Below are 18,440 nucleotides of genomic sequence, written 5' to 3' on the forward strand. Positions count from 1 at the left end.
GACTCTTTGCGACCCCATGAATTGCAGCACGCCAGGCCTCCCTGTCTATTATCAACTCCGGGAGTTCACTCAGACTCACGTCCATCGAGTCAGTGGTGCCATTCAGCCATCTCATCCTCTGTCGTCCCCTTCTCCTCCTGCCCCCAATCCCTCCCAGCATCAGAGGCTTTTCCAATGACTCAACTCTTTGCATGAGGTGGCCAGAGTACTGGAGTTTCAGCTTTAGTATCATTCCTTCCAAAGAAATCCCAGGGCTGATCTCCTTCAGAGTGGACTGGCTGGATCTCCTTGCAGTCCAAGGGACTCTCAGGAGTCTTCTCCAACACCACAGTTCAAAAGCATCAATTCTTCGGTGCTCAGCCTTCTTCACAGTCCAACTCTCACATCCATATATGACCACTGGAAAAACCATAGCCTTGACTAAATGGACCTTTTTTGGCAAAGTAATGTCTCTGCTTTTTAATATGTTATCTAGGTTGGTCATAACTTTCCTTCCAAGGAGTAAGCATCTTTTAATTTCATGGCTGCAGTCACCATCTGCAGTGATTTTGGAGCCCAGAAAAATAAAGTCTGACACTGTTTCCACTGTTTCCTCATCTATTTGCCATGAAGTGATGGGACCAGATGCCATGATCTTCGTTTTCTGAATGTTGAGCTTTAAGCCAACTTTTTCACTCTCCTCTTTCACTTTCATCAAGAGGCTTTTTAGTTCCTCTTCACTTTCTGCCATAAGGGTGGTGTCATCTGCATATCTGAGGTTATTGATATTTCTCCTCACATTACCTAGAGTATATTTCTGCTGTTATTTTGTAAATACTTAGTACATGTTTTTGTAACTATAATCAATAACCACAATAATGGAAATTCCTAGTAGATATTCATGAAAAGGAGCACATTTGAGGTATGTTTAAAACCAAGTCTCTCCCTATAACCCATTCAAGTCTGTACAGTGGTGTTACTTGTGGCATGAAACTCTCACATGAGCCTGATACAGATGCTGTTGCATTATATGAGGATATTAGCAGCAAATCTGGTAGATGAGTCAATTAACTGTACTCCTTTTAATAGAAGTGTTTATCAAGTGGAGAAAACACATCAAGATCAAGGTGTTTTAGAACAGATTGAATTTACTGATTATGAGTACATAAAAACCACAACATTGTCACCATGCAAACGCGCTGGATGCTGCTGCAGCTCAAGTCTCACTTTCTGGGCTGCAGAAGCAAGACTGCAGAACTGCTGAGTTCAAAAAATCTGAGGGGAACATTCTCTCCTTAAAGGTGTAGCTATCAAATTCAATTCATGAGTGCTGGAGTTTCTACCATCCCTACCCTGGTATCTTGGCATGAAAAGTATACAAGTGATTGGGACTTCCCTGCTGGTCCAGTGGTTAAGAATCTGCCGACCAATGCAAAGGACACAGGTTCAACCCCTGCTTGGGGAACTAAGATCCCACATGCCACAGAACAACAAAGCCCATACTACAGAGCCTGCGAGTCACAACTAGTGTCCCTGCTTGCAACAAAAGATCCCACACGACACAACAAATGTCCCTCATACTGCAACAAAGACCCAACCAAGCCAAATATAGAAATGCTTGCAAAAAGTATACAATGATCAAACATTTTCTGAAGGGCCTAATCAGAAACCACAGAGGGTTATTCAGCTTTATGTAATATATACTACATAACAGGGAATACAGACAGAAAGTGTTAGTCACTCAGTCGTGTCCCACTCTTTGCGACCCCATGGACTTGCCAGGCTCCTTTATCCATAGGATTTTCCAAGCAAGAATACTGGAGTGGGTTGCCATTTCCTTCTCCAGGGGATCTTCCTGACCCAGGGATCAACCCTGGATCTTTCTCATTGCAGGCAGACTCTTTACCATCTGAGCCACCAGGGAATAAAGACAAGATAACTCAAAACTAAAATGTCTCAGAAAGTGAAGTGTAGAACTGTATACACACAGTGAAAGCTTCCTGCAGGCTTGTAGGTGTATAAGAACATCTGGGGTAAGGAAAATAAGGACATTTATTTACCCGTTGAAAAGATGGCAACTGGAAAGAAAAGGTGTGTGGTAGAAGAAGGGTATTTTCATTGTCAAATTTTAAGTGTGAACCACATCAACTTATTACCAACATTAACAAACAATTCTTTTAAAAAGTAAATCATCTGCAACCGCTTGGGATCAATGGTCTGGTAATGTCTGATAACTTGAAACTTGCAGGTACCCCTTGACTCTGCAATACCAAGCCCATGTATTCCCTCAAAAGGAATTTTTTAAAATGTCCATTTGTACAAGAATATTCAGAAGGAATGTTTTCATAATAGCCCCAAACTGGAAATAACCCAGGTATATATCAATAAAAAAGTGAATAAACAACCTGTGGCACAATCATACAATGAAATTCTACACAGCAATACAAAAAGAACAAATTTCTCATACAAGCAATAATATGGATGAAATTCAAAGACACACTGAGTGAGGAAACCAGACACTAGTGACCATATTTCACTTTAGATGAAGTTCTTAAACAGGTAAAACTGATCTATGATAGAAAAAAAAATGTTTCAACAATGACTGTCTACAAGGGTACAAGGACAGGAATGGCTGGGCAGGGGCAGGAGAGAACTATATGGGGGCAATGAGACTATTTTATATTTTAATAGAGGTTTGGGCTAAACATAGGTTTAAGGGCAAATGTTATACCTAGAATGGATGCATTTCACTATGTGTAATTTACTTTAAAAAATCCCATGATTAATATAATGCATGCTCATATGAGAAGGGGTAGAGTGTGCTAATGTCTGTAACCCATTCTGAAATGCATTAAAAAAAATCAGATGGATTGATGGATAAGTATGTGATAGAAAGATAAAAAGATAAGTACAAACATGGCAAAATGAACAACTGAATACAGATAGTGGATCTATGTATAGTCACTGTACAATTCTTTCAAATTAGCTGTATGCTTGACATTTTTCATAATAAAATGTTAGGGGAAATTAATCATCTTACTATGATGATTTACTTAAATTACTTATTTAAATTTTTTTTACTTCTGAGAAAATTTAGTTGGAAAATTAAGAAGGGAAATGTTCAGAGGATGAGAGGTCTGAATTTTTTTTTGAATTTTTTTTTTAACAGAATGTGATTTGAAGAGAAAAATATTTTTTAAAAGCACTGAAATTCAGGGTGAGGAAAATATTAGCTTGCATTTATGATTATTCAAATAAATTTAAAGAGCGGGAACAATTGGAAAGATAATAAAAGGCTAAAGTGAGAAAATACAAACTGTAAAAAAAAAAAAGAATTTGTATGGCTTTCAGCAAGAACAGTTATTCTATGGTTTATAATGAAGACTTTACAAAGCCTGCAAAAATCTCCCCAGACTCAACCACATAAGCACAGACTCACTAACGAAATTTTTAATAACAGCTTATGATTGCCAGACAGTGTTTGACATGCCAGGAGTGAAACCATGGCAGTGCCTGAGGTCCCTACTCTCAGAGTTACAGGATGAAGAGAGAGGAAATAAGCAGGTAAACAAAAGGACGGGCAAAGGATGAATGCTCTGAGAAGAAGAAAACAGTTGGCAATAAAAATAGAGCGGGTGGGGCAGAGGGAGCAGTAAGATGGGTGGTCCCTGGGATGACATTTGAAGACACCAGACTTCAGAAGACCCGGGAATGGTTTTCCAAGCTGAACACAGAAGGTACAAAAAATAGGGACCGTTTTGCTGAGATACAGAAAGCCAGTGTGGCTGCAATGCAGGGGGCCCAGGGTCTACCTGTGTAGGATAGAGACCATAAAGCCAGAGCTAAGAGTGATAGGCAGGCATTGGAGGGTTTTAAGTGGGAGTTATATGACCTGATCTACATTACAGAGATCACTGGGGTTCCTCTATGAAGAATGGATTAGAGGTATGAGAGCCATAGCTCAGAGTTCAGCATTAAGTCCACCATAAGAGTTGGTTCAAGAGAGAGTGGTGGGGCTTTCCTGGTGGCTCAGTGGTAAAGAATCCACCTGCCAGTGCAGGAGACACGGGTTCAGTCCCTGATCCAGGAAGAGTCCATATGCCGCAGAGCAACTAAGGCCGAAGTGCCACAACCACTGAGACTGTGCTTAAGAGCCTGGGAGCTGCAACTATTGAGCCCGTGTGCCGCAACTACTAACGTCCGTGCGCCCTAGAGCCTGTGCTGTGCAACAAGAGAAGCCACTGCAATGAGAAGCCCGAGCACCGCAACTAGAGACTTGCACCTATTCATCACAACTAGAGAAAAGTCCACACAGCAACGAAGACTCCAGCAGAGCCAAAAATAAATAAACACAATTATTTAAAAAAGAGAGAGGGTGTGGCTCAGACCAGCAAAGTAGACAGTGTAAGCGGATAGACAGATTTAGGATTGATTTGGAAAGCAGAGGCAAAGGGTTTAGGATTGACCAAATGACAATAAATATATGCCCCGTTACTAAGTGAGAGAAGTCAAATACAAAAGACTATTTACTGTATGATTCCAGAACTCAGTGACAGAAAGCAGATGGTGTTACGCGGGGCGTGGATTGACTGCAAAAGATTCGAAGGGTTTTTTTTTTTCTGATGTTGTTCGGTCTTTTCACTTAGTCTTTTTTTTTTGTAATTGAAATATAGTTGATTTACATTGCTGTGTTAGCTTCAGGTGTACAGCAAAGTGATTCAGTCATACCTATATATTTATATATTTTATATATATATATTCTTTTTCAGATTCTTTTCCATTATATTACAAGATACTGAATACTGTTCCTTGTCATACTGTAGATCCTTGTGGTTTGTCTATTTTATATATAGCAGTGTGTACCTGTTCAAGGGAAGTTTTAAGGTAAAGGAACTAACTGTCCTAGATCTTGTTTGACGTGGTGGTTATAAAATTGTATACAATTATGTACTGTATTACCTCAATAAAGCTGAAAAACAGAACCCCACAAAACAAAAAATGCCTCAGTAATAACACTGCATGAAAACCACAAAAATACACACTGCATAGAACCATTCAGAGTCCTGTAAGCGTCCCTCCCACACAGCCCCAGGCACTGAGTAGTAGCTACTCAGTAAATGGTCAGCAGATTGAAACAACTGAATTGGTTATGAGGAATGCACCCAAGGAGAATTTTCAGGGAAGGGGCCAATGTTCTCGCTAATAACTATTTTACCCCTTCTGGGAAAACCCATGAAGTGAAAATGAACACAAGCCCCAGGAAGTAAGGAATTTCCACGTCTGTCCTCCTCCTCCATAAGACTATGATGACTCACGACAGACATGATCAGAATGAGGAGAATGTAGGTGAAAGCTGAGGATGGATGTCAACAGCCCTTTTTTAAAGGTTGAGTTAATGTTTTCAAAAATTCTGAATGAGTTGTCATTGCTTCTCTCTCTCTCTCTCTCTTTTTTTGCCACCCCTTGCGGCACACGGGATCTTAGTTCCTGGATCAAGGATGGGACCTGTGCCTCCTGCAGCAGAAGCGTGGAGTTTAACCACTGGACCGCCAGGGAAGTCCCAAGTTGTCATTGCTTTAAAATCAGATTTCACACATGAAATCAAAGTTCTGGCTTCTCTTGAAAAGCTAAGTCTCCTGCAGCTCTGGACTCGGTTCCCAAGTGGCCACATGGGTTGGTGCCTGTTTCTGTAGGCGTCCACCCTCCTCTCTCACTCACACCACTTGCCTCCCCTCTGTTGAGCTTGCAGCTCCTGATGACATCAATCATGACTCTAAGAACTTTAAAACCAGCTGGAAACTTAATCAACCCACCCCCATTATATATTTTATTAACCCCTTTGCTAATCTGTTTCTCTAATTTAAGTGATTAGTAATAAAACTCAAACAACAGAAAAGTTGGCAAAGTATTGGAGGAAAATGGGGAAAGGGTTGCTGAGGACCTTGGGTAATTAAAGTTATGTCCACTGTCTTAGGAGCGAAAACTGCACCCTTAGTAGAAGCAAGGATGCGTTAGGGACTCCATGGGGCCCAGGGCTAGACAGGCAGAATAAGGGGCCAGAGGTGATCCCCAAATGCAGTTTTGGAAGAAGCCCTTGGCAACATGTGGTTGGTCTAACATTTTCTTTATGCTCTCAGCACTGGGGTGCTTCACTGTGGGAAGGCCAATATGAAGCTGAACAAAAAATCTTCGGTCCCTTGGGGAACATATAAATAGAATAAGGGGAGTTTCTATTGTTATTCAAAGGGAGGATGAAGGCTTCCCTGGTGGCTCAGTGGAAAACAATCTGCCTGCCAATGCACATGTGGGTTGATCCCTAGATCAGGAAAATCCCCTGGAGAAGGAAATGGCAACCCACTCTAGTATTCTTGCCTGGGAAATCCCATGGACAGAGGAGCCCAGTGGGCTATAGTCCATGGGGTCACAAAAGAGTTGGACATGACTTAGCAACTAAACAACAACTCCAATATAAGGCAATAAACACACACACAACCAGTCTCCCTTCTACCACTGATGAATGGATCAACCTGGACAGGCCCAAGTGCTGTTCTTCTCAGAGCACAGGCCCCCAGCCACTGTCCCTTGAAATTACCTTCAATGTTTTTATGTAGTCAATGAGGTTACTCCATCCTGGAAATCATTTAGCCTCCAAAAATTGACTGCCTTCAGAACATTGAATCTACACTCCATTATGTGTTGATTTTTATATTTAACCCCCCTAAGGAAAATTTTACTTCCTTTCACCTACAATCTTAGAGGGGTGCCTCTCTATAATGCTCAAACACTGTCCTCAACTTGTTGCATCTTACTGTCAGTTAAATAGGATTATTTGGGGCTGAACTTCTCAAACTCGAAAATGGATAAAAATCATGTGGGCCTCTTGTGAAAATGCAGATTGAGATTCAGCAGACCTGAGCTGGGGGCTGAGATTCTGTAGTGCTGCCGGTCCTAGGACCAGTGTTATTCACTCAGTCGTGTCCGACTCTTTGTGACCCCGTGGACTGTAGCCCACCAGGATCCACTGTCCATGGAATTCTCCAGGCAAGAATACTGGAGTGGGTAGCCATTCCCTTCTCCAGGGAATCTTCCTGACCCAGGGATCAAAACCCAGGACCAGTGGTCACATTCTATGGAGAATCTCGTGCAGCATAAAAACTCAATCTGCATCATTATTTAAGTTCTGTTTGTTGGAAAATGTGTAATTTAATAGATCACTAATATTTATCATGCCTATGACAACACTAATGTTGCTAGGTAAACTCCGTGCAGCCCAACCATCAAATGAGGTAAATTTCAGGCCAGCTTAATCACATCTTTCTAAAATTCTCAGTAATATAGGCACAAACGAATAAACCTATAAAAGCAAGGGAGTTCAATAACTATCATGGGACTCCTATCTATGACTCAAACTCCATAGCATCAGTTGGCTGGCACTTGAAGTGGTTGTCCAAAGTGGTGCTCACAGAAGTATTTGAATTTTGTCTTAGAGTCACTCATTAATTCAAAATACTTAACATTTGCTAAGCTTGGGAACTTAAAGCAGTGGCAATGTAGAAAGTGGCATTACTTTATTAGAACAACGGCTCTCAAGAGTTATGGGTCTAGATGGTACAAGACTCCAATCATCAAATTCTACCCCCCCGACCCTCACTTTTTTTGGTCACTTTGCTCAGCATATGGGATCTTAGTTCCCCAACCAGGGATCAAACCCAAGGCCTTTGCATTGGAAGCACAGAGTCTTAACCACTGGTTGCCAGAGCATTCCCAATCATCATATTTTGAGTGATGCTTACTTACCCAAGTACATTAGAAGGAGGAGGCATTCTATACACATTTGTTTTAGCATTAGGGGCCTTAAAAGGCTCATGTTTAAACTGCAAAGTTTCATCTTAAAATCAAATCACAGGTCAAGAAGCACATGAAAGGATGCTCAAGATTGCTTGAACATCAGGGAAATGCAGATGAAAATCATGCTATCACCTCACACCTATCACAATGGCATCACCAAAAAGCACAAATAACAAATGTTGGTGAGGATGTGGAGAAAAAGGAAGCCTCATACACTGTTGGTGGGAATGTAGATTGGTGCAGGCACTGTGGAAAACAGTAGGGAAGCTTCTCAAAAAATTAAAAATAGAGTTACCATACGATCTAGTAATTCCACTCTTGGGTATATATCTGAAAAAAATGAAAACACAAATTCAAAAAGATACATACAACCCCAATGTTCATATCAGCATTATCTACAATAGTCAAGATATGGAAGCAAACTAAGTGTTCATCAATAGATGAATGGATGTAGAAGATGAATGAAATACTGCTAAGTTGCTTCAGTCGTGTCCAACTCTGTGCAACCCCATGGACTGCAGCCCACCAGGTTCCTCCACCCATGGGATTTTCCAGGCAAGAGTACTGGAGTGGGGTGCCATTGTCTTCTCAGGAATGAAATACTACTCAGCCATAAAAAAGAAAGGAATATTTATAGCACCATGGGTGGACTTAGAGGGCATTATGCTAAGTGAAATCAGTCAGAGGAAGACAAATACTGTATGATACAGCTTACATCTGGAACCTAAAAGTTACAGCTAGAGAATAAAAAAGCAGACTCACAGATACAGAAAACAAACTAGTGCTTACTACTGGAGAGAAGGAAGGGGGAGGGGCAATTTAGGATTAGGGGATTAAGAGGTACAAACTGTTAGGTATAAAACAAGCTACAAAGATGTATTATACAACATGGGGCATATAGCCAATATTTTATAATAACTATAAATGGAGTATCAGTTCAGTTCAGTCGCTCAGTCGTGTCCGACTCCTTGTGACCCCATGAATCCCAGCACGCCAGGCCTCCCTGTCCATCACCAACTCCCAGAGTTCACTCAGACTCACGTCCATCGAGTCAGTGATGCCATCCAGCCATCTCATCCTCTGTCATCCCCTTCTCCTCCTGCCCCCAATCCCTCCCAGCATCAGAGACTTTTCCAATGAGTCAACTCTTCACATGAGGTGGCCAAAGTACTGGAGTTTCAGCTTTAGCATCATTCCTTCCAAAGAAATCCCAGGGCTGATCTCCTTCAGAATGGACTGGTTGGATCTCCTTGCAGTCCAAGGGACTCTCAAGAGTCTTCTCCAACACCACAGTTCAAAAGCATCAATTCTTCAGCACTCAGCCTTCTTCACGGTCCAACTCTCATATCCATACATGACCACTGGAAAAACCACAGCCTTGACTAGACGGACCTCTGTTGGCAAAATAAAGTCTCTGCTTTTCAATATGCTATCTACGTTGGTCATAACTTTTCTTCCAAAGAGTAAGCGTCTTTTAATTTCATGGCTGCAGTCACCATCTGCAGTGATTTTGGAGCCCAAAAAATAAAGTCTGACACTGTTTCCACTGTTTCCCCATCTATTTCCCATGAAGTGTCCTTTAAAAATTATGAATGACTATATCATACATCTGTAACACATAATATTGTACAGCAACTACAGTTCAATTAAAAAAAATCAAATCACAGGTCAAATATTACATCAGTGATAATCTGCAATCACATGGAAAACTTCCACGACCTCCCAGCACTTCAATTTAACCACCTGTATCTGTGCCCATTTAATATTCTACATCCTCTTATACTGATGAACTGTCCATTCCTCTACCTAAAGCCAGCTCCCCCATTGAAAATCATAGCTCTGCAATTCTCTCTTCTCTACTGTGAATCAAAATTTCCCTCACTATTGGTTCATTTCCATCAGCACACAAAACATTCCATTATTTTTTTTAAAAGAAGATGTTCTTGATCCCCCATCTTTTTCCAGTGATTGCTCCAATCCCTCTCCTCCCTTTGCCTCCCAACTCCATGAAAGGGCTTTTGATACTCCCCATCTCTCACTTGCTTCTCTGATCCCTTGAGAACCCACTCCAATTAGTTTTGGAGCCCACATCCCACTTAAACTACTCTTCACAAGGCCACCCATAGCCTCCACATTTAGTAAACCCAGTGGTCAATTCCCAGCCTTCATGCACTTGCCTTTTAAAGCAGCATGGAATACGTGGGTCCCTCTTCCCTGAAAAATACTTCTTTTCTAAAATAATTTTTAGTGATTTAAAAAAATATTTATTTCTTTGGCCACATGGAGTCATAGTTGCCGGCATGTGGGATCTTTGTCGTGGCACATGGATTCTCTAGTTGGGGCGCACAGGCTCAGGAGTTGCCCTGGACAGGCTTTTAGTTGCTCTGCAGCATGTGGGGTCTTAGTTATCCGACCAGGGATCCAATGGGTACCTCCTGCAGTGAAAGCACCAAGTCTTAAACTCTGGATGATCAGGGAAGTCTAAAAGGTACAAACTTTGAGCTACAAAATAAGTAAGTCATAGGAGAGAATATAGAACATGGTGACTATAGTTAATGATGCTGGATTGCTGAAAGATACCAAGAGAGTAGATCTTAAAAGTTAATCATCATGAGAAAGACAAATTTTGTTAAGCATATATTCTGACAGATGTTAGACTTTGTGTGGTGATCAATTTGCAGTATTTACAAAAATCAAATCATCATGTTATATACCTGAAACTAATGTTACATAGCAATTATGCTGTGCTGCGTGCTATGCTTAGTCACTCAGTCATGTCCGACTCTTTTCGACACCATTGTTGACAGGCTCCTCTGTCCTCCGCTATCTCCTGGATAGTTTGCTCTAATTCATGTCCATTGAGTTGCTGATGCCATCCAACCATCTCATCCTCTGTCGCCCCCTTCTCTCCCTGCCCTCAATCTTTCCCAGCATTAGGGTCTTTTCCAATGAGTCGGTTCTTCACATCAGGTGGCCAAACTATTGGAGCTTCAGTATTCAGCATCAGTCCTTCCAATGGATATTGAGGACTTATTTCCTTTAGGATGGACTGGTTTGATCTCCTTGCAGTCCAAGGAAATCTCAAGTATTCTCCAACACCACAGTTCAAAAGCATCTTGTATTTATTTACTTATTTGCCTGCACCAGGTCTTAGTTACAGCATACAAAATCTTAAATTTACAGCATGCAAACTCTTAGTTGGGGTATTAGTTCCCCTACCAGGGATCGAACTTGGATCCCTTGCTTTGGGAGCTCAGAGTCTTAGCCACTGGACCACCAGGGAAGTCCCAGGACACTTTTTAGATGTCTGCCTATGAGACTACTATACATTCAACAGGCCTAATCATGAGGTCATTAACTTCCTCCTGAGCCCCCTTCATCTATCTTCCACTTTTGTCTCCCTCTGTATCTACCATATCAAATTTCTCTGAATATTTCTTTTAAATGTTAAATCAGATTCCCTTTTAGTTTCACATATACAGTTTCCACTCATCTCTTTCCCCAGCTCACTGACAGCAGAAGATGAGGCAGAGGTAGGAAGTCTCAGCCTCCAAATCTATTTTTACAACTGATAGGGCCATACAAATGGCGTCAGAACATTAAAATGGAACTTCTTAAAGCCCACCAAAGGAAGAAAGAAGTAAGCTAAGAGTAAGACTATCTGGAACATCTTGGAAATGTCACAGATTTATCTTCTTGTGGCCCAGTTTGATTCCGAAAGAAATCCGGAGATGAGAAAACCCATAACTGGGTTTTTGCTTGCTTTATGGAATGACTTTGAGGGAAACAGAAACTATGTTTTGACACCTGAAACTAACACAACATTGTAAATCAACTATACTCCAATTAAAAAAACCAACTATGTTTTGAGTATTACGGGCTACTTTTACATTTTTAATACTTGTAGAAATTTCATGACTCATCTCATTTTACAAACGAAGAAACTAAGATTCAAAAAGATTAAGCAGAGTGCTGATTACACAGCTGTTCACTGCAGATAGAACTTCAAATTCTGCTTTCTATCAAGCTCACTCTTTCACTCCATCACAGTAGATACATACATATTCATTCAAGGCATTGTTGCCATATTATATTTGCTCAACTTGAAACTGGTTTATAAACCGAAATTAGCATAAACAACCTAGTTTAATAAGTTTGGAAATTAGCTTAAGTCTGGGATAATATAGCAGTTTCATTTCATTTCCTCATTTTCCAATTTAAGTTCAATGGAAGAGAGTAATTCATTTAGGAAGTACAAATGGTGTTAGGCGGACTCACCATCTCCAGAGCAGAAGGGACTCTAGTTAACACTGACAAAGTGGAAGAGGCCCAAGTACATTTGCCACAAGTAGGAATATGGAAATTGCACCCACAGCCAGAACAATGGACATAGCTTTGTCAAAACAAAGAACAATAAAGTGAGGGAAGGCGATTTGTCCAGCCCTTGTGCTACTTCATGGCTTTTTTTTTTCCAGTTGCTGGTTTCCTATTCACTTTAACAAAGAAAAAGATTAAACACAGGATTTAACATTTCACAAGTTTTTATTACCCTTTAGCAGAAGCAAAACACTGCACATACTAAGCTGCAGCATTCAAAAATCCGAACTAGGGGAAACCATCAGATAACAATCTCCAATAGCAATGCTGCCCGGTTCAGTCCTACAAAAGAAAGTTGTCCAGACTCGGTGTCCACGGTGTGTGTTCCCAGCAACCGAAAAGCTTTAACTCTGGTACAGACTAGGGATCGAACCCGCGTCTCTAAGGTTTTCTGCATTGGCAGGCAGGTTCTTTACCGCTGAGCTATACAGACTAAATGTAATTATCCTGAGGGTTATTACTGCTCTGAACTAATCAATATATTTCATACAGGACACAATAACATCTTGGCTTCTATCTTGACCTCGGGGGAATTATGTCAATGTGGACGGCCAGGAAACTACATCAGGTATCAGACAGGAGGTAAATTAGCCTTGAATTTAAAGTACAAAGCTGAAACGACAGGCCCTGAAAATACAGCCACAAAATAATGCCCAGGGGCACTCTTGCTTTGAACACTGTGTGGAGGGCAGATTTTTCTCCTGGCTCTCTGCTGGGCTTTTCGGAGTTGAAAACTGTTTCTCAGATGCTAGGCTATAGGTGTCAAGGACCATCTAAGTCCTTTTAAAGACGTTTTGTGCACTTGCATTCATAATTTATGACACTTCTTTTTTCCCCGGTAAGCCAAAAAAGCACTTACTGCCTCGGAGCTTCATCAAACTAGTCGGTGATCCAAAGAAGACATTAAATGGGTTTTCACTCAGGCTCTATGAAATCTCCTGCCCCGCCCGCCCCCCGCCAATCTTACCCACACGCCCAGTCACAAACCCAATGCATCCACCGGAAGAAAGCTTTTTAAACGAACAGAACACAAACTCACAGACCCAACCCCCAACTACTAGTTACTCGGGCACACGTTAAGGAGGTGCCAATTTTATACAGGGATTTTGTTTTTAAACTCTTCCTAGAAACGACCACAGCTGTGCGCTCCCAGAGCGTTTTCGTTACAAAGCGTGTATGTGGTTTTTAAGACAGTTATTTTTATCCCTACTTCCTACCGTGTGAAGGGGCGGTGCGCAACGCAGGTAGTCAGCAACCTCCGTCACTCGAGTGACTGGGCTTTAAAAGGCTGCATTCACAGGCTTGGGGGTAATATTCAAGCCCCAGACCCCACCCTGGCGGCTGGTTAAACTCTAAAGGCCACAGAAAGTCACTTGGACGATCCAATCTGACGGTTCTTTGAGAGACCTGACACTTTGCACAGATCCTTGCCTGCTCAACAGACCAGCCTCGGCAGGCGTTCTGGACCACACGTGCACAGAGCGAGCAAAACAAAACCAACCCCGGCTCCCGGCGGAGAGGGAAGCGCCGCACGATTAACCGAGGGGAGCGGCCACTGCGATCAGCCGAGCCCCCGCCTGGGGTCCCGGCGCGTGCCGCTCCTCCAGCCCTGCGCACCCTCCTCTGCTCGCCAGCCCTGGATCCACATCCCGGGGCTGTGCACCTGGGCTGCCGGAGGAGGTGTCTCTCGGGGGCGCTGCAAGACCCGCCGGTTGGTGTTTCTCCCCTCCCTGAAATCCTGTGTCACTTTCCGACTGGGCACTTTCCCAGTGGTCCGCCCTCGACGGGTCCAGGTCTCTCCTCGCATCAGTCTCCTCCAAGTGCTGTCATCTCAATTCCCCATCCTCACTGCTCCTCTAGCATCACCCACCCACCGCCACCCCCGACCCAGGGCGGGGGGGCGCAAACCCAGCTCCCCTGGCACTTACACGTGGCCACAGCGGGTCCGAACAGGGTGGTGCAACACCTCCAGGCACACAGAACAGTCGAAAGACGTGACGGGCAGCTCGGGGTCCCCCCGGCGCTCCAAGGCCCGCGGGGTGGCCGAGGCGGGCGCGGATTTCCCGCTATCGCTGCTCAGCACGGAGCCCATCCCTGCGCCTCCTGCCCCAGACGGTCGCCAAGAGCTCGGTGCCTGCGGCCGGCTTGTTTTGTTGTCCTGCGGTGGAGGAAGGAAGTCCCGGCCCAGCTGCGATCGCCGCCTCCCCGCGCGCACAGCCTGCGCAGCCGAGGAGCAGCCTCGGTCGCGGCGCCCAGCCTGGGTCTAGGGCAGGCCGAGTGCGCGGCCGCGTTCGGAGTGAACCTCCCTCCACTCGCTGCCCGAGTGTAGGCTGGGAGGCGGCGGCGGCGGGGCGCACGGTGCACGCCAGCCGTCCCCCGGCCCTGGAGGATTGAAATCTGACACCTCAACTGCAGAGCCGAGGACCTGGGCTGGCGGTGAACAGCGGCGGCAATCGCACGACTCCTCCTTCCGAACCACTAGAGCGAGTGTATGAAAGTGCGGGCGTGGTCTTGCCTGAACGCAATCGGAGAACACCCACTTGTAAGGTGATGGTCCTCTCGGTCTTGCAATGTGATGATTACTGCTGTAGTCACAGAGAGGATCTACGAGCGTCTCCTAAGAAAGTGCTAATCACTACTTCCGTCATCTAATCAACACTCCATAAATGGAGAGGTAGCAAGCAGTAGTGGGAAGAGTTCTTGGAGCTGAATTGAGTCCCAACTCTAGGAAAGGGATTCCAGCGCTAAATTCTAGGAGCGTCCCCTCCCCCAACACCGCAACCGCCCCTCCTCCCCAACCTCTGCTGCCCGCTCCCCGCCCAGTTTCCTCACTTTAGGATCGCCTGCTGTTGTTTGTACTCCCTCTCCATCCTCTTTTGAATATTTATGAACAAATACATCAGTTATTAATTCACGCATTTAATAAAACTTATTCAGTGCCCACTGCGTGACAGACTCCGTTTTGGTGATGGGGACACAGTTTCCAACAAGCAAACAAAAATCCCAGTTCTCACAGAACTTACTTAAAAAACATTTTGGGGGAAGATAATCATAGATTCAGGGCTTCCCAGGTGGCGCATTTGCTAAAGAATCCTCCTGCCAATGTAGGAGAGGCAAGAGATGCCGGGTTCCATCCCTGGGTCGGGAAGATCCCCTGGAGTAGGAAATAGCAACCCACTCCAGTATTTTTGGCTGGAAAAATCCCATGGACAGAGAAGCCAGGTGAGCTACAGTGCATAGGATTGCAAAGAGTCGGACACAACTAAGCACCCACGCAACAGCAACAATTATAGATTCATATTCTTATTATTAAAAGAGAATCCATAGTAATACATAGTATGCATATGCAATACACACATACAATAATAAACAATAATCTTATACACTTCATCCAGTTTTGCCCATATTTTACTTTTAATGAGACGATATAAGGAGTCAACAAATAAATAAATAAATGAACTTGTTCATTTCAGATAATAAGAGTCAAGAGGAAGATAGAACTGGGAATGAAGATTGGGGCAGTGAGCATAAGGTCAGGGAAAACTTTTTGGTTTCGGTGATATTTGAGTAGAGTCATGAATAATGAAAAGGAGTCAAACACTCCAAGATTTAGGGAGAAATTTGCTAAGCTCTGGGAATGGTGAACCAGGCAAGAACAACAACAACCCGCCCAGAAAGAAGGGTGTGGAGCTGGAGCATGGGGGGCTAGGAGTGTAAATAGGATGAGATGAGATGGGAGTCAGGCCTAATCATACTCAATCTTTCAGGCCAGGACCGAGAATCCGGGTTTTATTCCAGGTGCCACGTTTGAGTACTCTGACTCCTGTGTGGTTTGGAAAAGACAAAAGCAAAATAAGAATGGAAGCAGAGAAACCAGTTAGGAGGCTACTGAATGAGTCCAAGTGAGGATAATAGTGGCAGAACCAGGGGCTTCTCTGGGTAGTAGGTGAGAGATGGACAGGTTTGGGATATATTTTGACAGAAACCTAAAAGGGCTTGCTGAGAAAAATGGATACAGGAGTGAAGGAAAGATAACTATTGTTTTCTGTAAAAGAAAAAAACCCTCCTTTGATTCCCACATGCCCCTCAGCTCCTGTCCTGTCTTGTTGACCAGATTCTCTGCTTTTTTATGTCTTTGTTTCTTAGTTACCTCCTAATGCAGTTCAACCTGGGTTCTGAACTGACCGCCGCTCTACCGTCATCTGTCTGAAAACTACTTCATTACCAAGGTCACCAGTGGGTAGCCTTTATGTGGCTCATTTTAGTCCCTTTCTTGCTTCACCTCTCACCCATATTTGTCAGTGTTGGCTTCCGCCTCCTTGGAGAAACATGTTTTGGCTTTCTTCTCTCTTTCTGGCTGTTCTCTCTCAGTCTTCTCTGGCCTCCCCTGCTCCATGGAAAACCTAAGTGCTGGAGATGGTAGGATTCTGTCTTGGGATCTTCCCCCTTCTGATCATATTTGGCAAAACTAATATAATTATGTAAAGTTTAAAAATAAAAAAAAATAAAAAAAAAGAATCTAAAAAATCACATCCATTCTGCTACCATCTAGGTGGCAAAGTCTTTATCTTTACTCTAGGCACTTATATGTCCAACTGCTTATGCGACATAATCAGCCCATTGCTTCAGACAGCTTCAGCTCAATGTGGACAGTAACGCACTCACCTCCAGCTGTTTATTCCTCTCTTAGTAAATGGCACCACAATCTACCTAGTAGCTCAGTCCAGATACCTGGGAGCCACCTTTAATTGCTTCCTCTTCTTCATTTACATTGAATCAATCCCAATCATGATTCTGCTTCCAGTAAATCTCTCAATAGTTATTGAATTCTTTCCTTTTTTTCTCTATTCCCATGGCTAGTCACCACCTACTTTAAATCATTGTATTCTCTTGTGTGACCTGATGCAGTAGTCGCTATATGTTCCGGGCTTCCCTGATGGCTCAGATGGTAAAGAATCCGCCTGTGATACAAGAGACTTGGGTTCGATCCCTGGGCTGGGATCCCCTGGAGAAGTGGATCCACCTGCATCCCCTATTGCCACTGTCCAATCTCTTATCCACATCGCAATTAAAGTGACCTTCTGGAAAGCAAGTATCTTATGTCACCCCATGCTCAAAAGACTTATATGGCTCTCCATAACCCTTAGGATTACATTTCAAATCCTTAGCATGATCTTCAAAGCTCTCCATGATCTTACTCCTTCAGTAACTATAATCAGTAGAATACCTCTGCAACAGGGAATAGAAATTCAACAGAAGGCGCCTTAATCAATAAAGATATTTATTATCTAATATGTAAATCAGTCCACAGAAAAGCAGTTCCAGAGCTGGCTCAGCAGTTGAAAGATGTCTTCAAGGTCTCAGCCCTTTGCCATCCCGTGTCAGTAGTGTCTTCCTCATGCTGAAAGATGGCAGGAAGTGCTCCAATAACCGCATCTACACACAACAATCTCTAAAAACAGAAAGGAAAGATAGAGTTTCCTTCTTCTAGCTCCTTCTCCTTTTAAGTGGGAAGAAAACATTTCCCAGGTGCCTTCTGTAGACTTCCCCTTATATCTTATTGGTTCAAACTGGGCCCCATGACCATTCTTAAACCAGTCACTAGCAGAGGACCATGAGGGTATTCTAACTGGCTTAAACTCATAATATACTCCATAGGGCTTGGCACTTCAGTTATCTGAGCAATACAGTTAGGGGATCCTTATCAGGAAAGAAGATGAAGAAATTGGGTCGGCCCACAATAGGGCCTCCCAAAATAACCATTTTGGCTCCCATCTCCTTTCACTCTCTCCCTTATTCTGTATGGTCCTAAATTTCTGTACTTCTTTCCGTTCCTTGACTGGGATGGTCAGAAAGCTGTTTCTGATCTCAGGGACTTTATACATGACTTTTTGCTCTGTTTGAACACTTTCTACCAACACACATTACTTTCAACTCCCTCTAATTCAAACCTCACATCTTAGTTTGGTGACTGTAATTCAATACTAATATCACAAGGTAGATATTATTTGTCCCATTTTATAGGCTCTTAGAATTTAACTTAGCAAAGGGTACACAGAAATTATGTGGCAGATTAATATTTTAATCCTAGATCTTTTATTTGTGCTTTTCACTAAGGCACTTATGTAGAGATGAGAAACACTGAGAATCTTAGAAAAGAATAAGACAAACATTAGATAAATTAAGGCAGGAAACTGGGACCTGGGAGGATAGATGACAATTAAACAGCTGATACT

At 43.1% G+C, this 18,440-nt stretch overlaps 1 protein-coding gene across 2 annotated transcripts in view; it reads right to left on the bottom strand.

The window, feature by feature from the left end:
- RNF125 (ring finger protein 125) overlaps positions 1 to 14,786 on the bottom strand; it is a 47,808-nt gene extending 33,022 nt beyond the window's left edge. Inside the window, exon 1 of one of the 2 annotated variants that reach the window (XM_070361512.1) lies at positions 14,133 to 14,786. In XM_070361512.1, coding sequence (XP_070217613.1) covers positions 14,133 to 14,296 — 164 coding nt within the window. In that variant the 5' untranslated portion in view covers positions 14,297 to 14,786. The remainder of the gene's footprint in view (positions 1 to 14,132) is intronic. The other variant, XM_005901049.3, reaches the window with a different exon arrangement.
- Positions 14,787 to 18,440: the final 3,654 nt, after the last annotated feature.

This window comes from Bos mutus, chromosome 24 (assembly GCF_027580195.1).
Source record: "Bos mutus isolate GX-2022 chromosome 24, NWIPB_WYAK_1.1, whole genome shotgun sequence".
In the NCBI taxonomy this organism is placed as follows: domain Eukaryota; kingdom Metazoa; phylum Chordata; class Mammalia; order Artiodactyla; family Bovidae; genus Bos; species Bos mutus.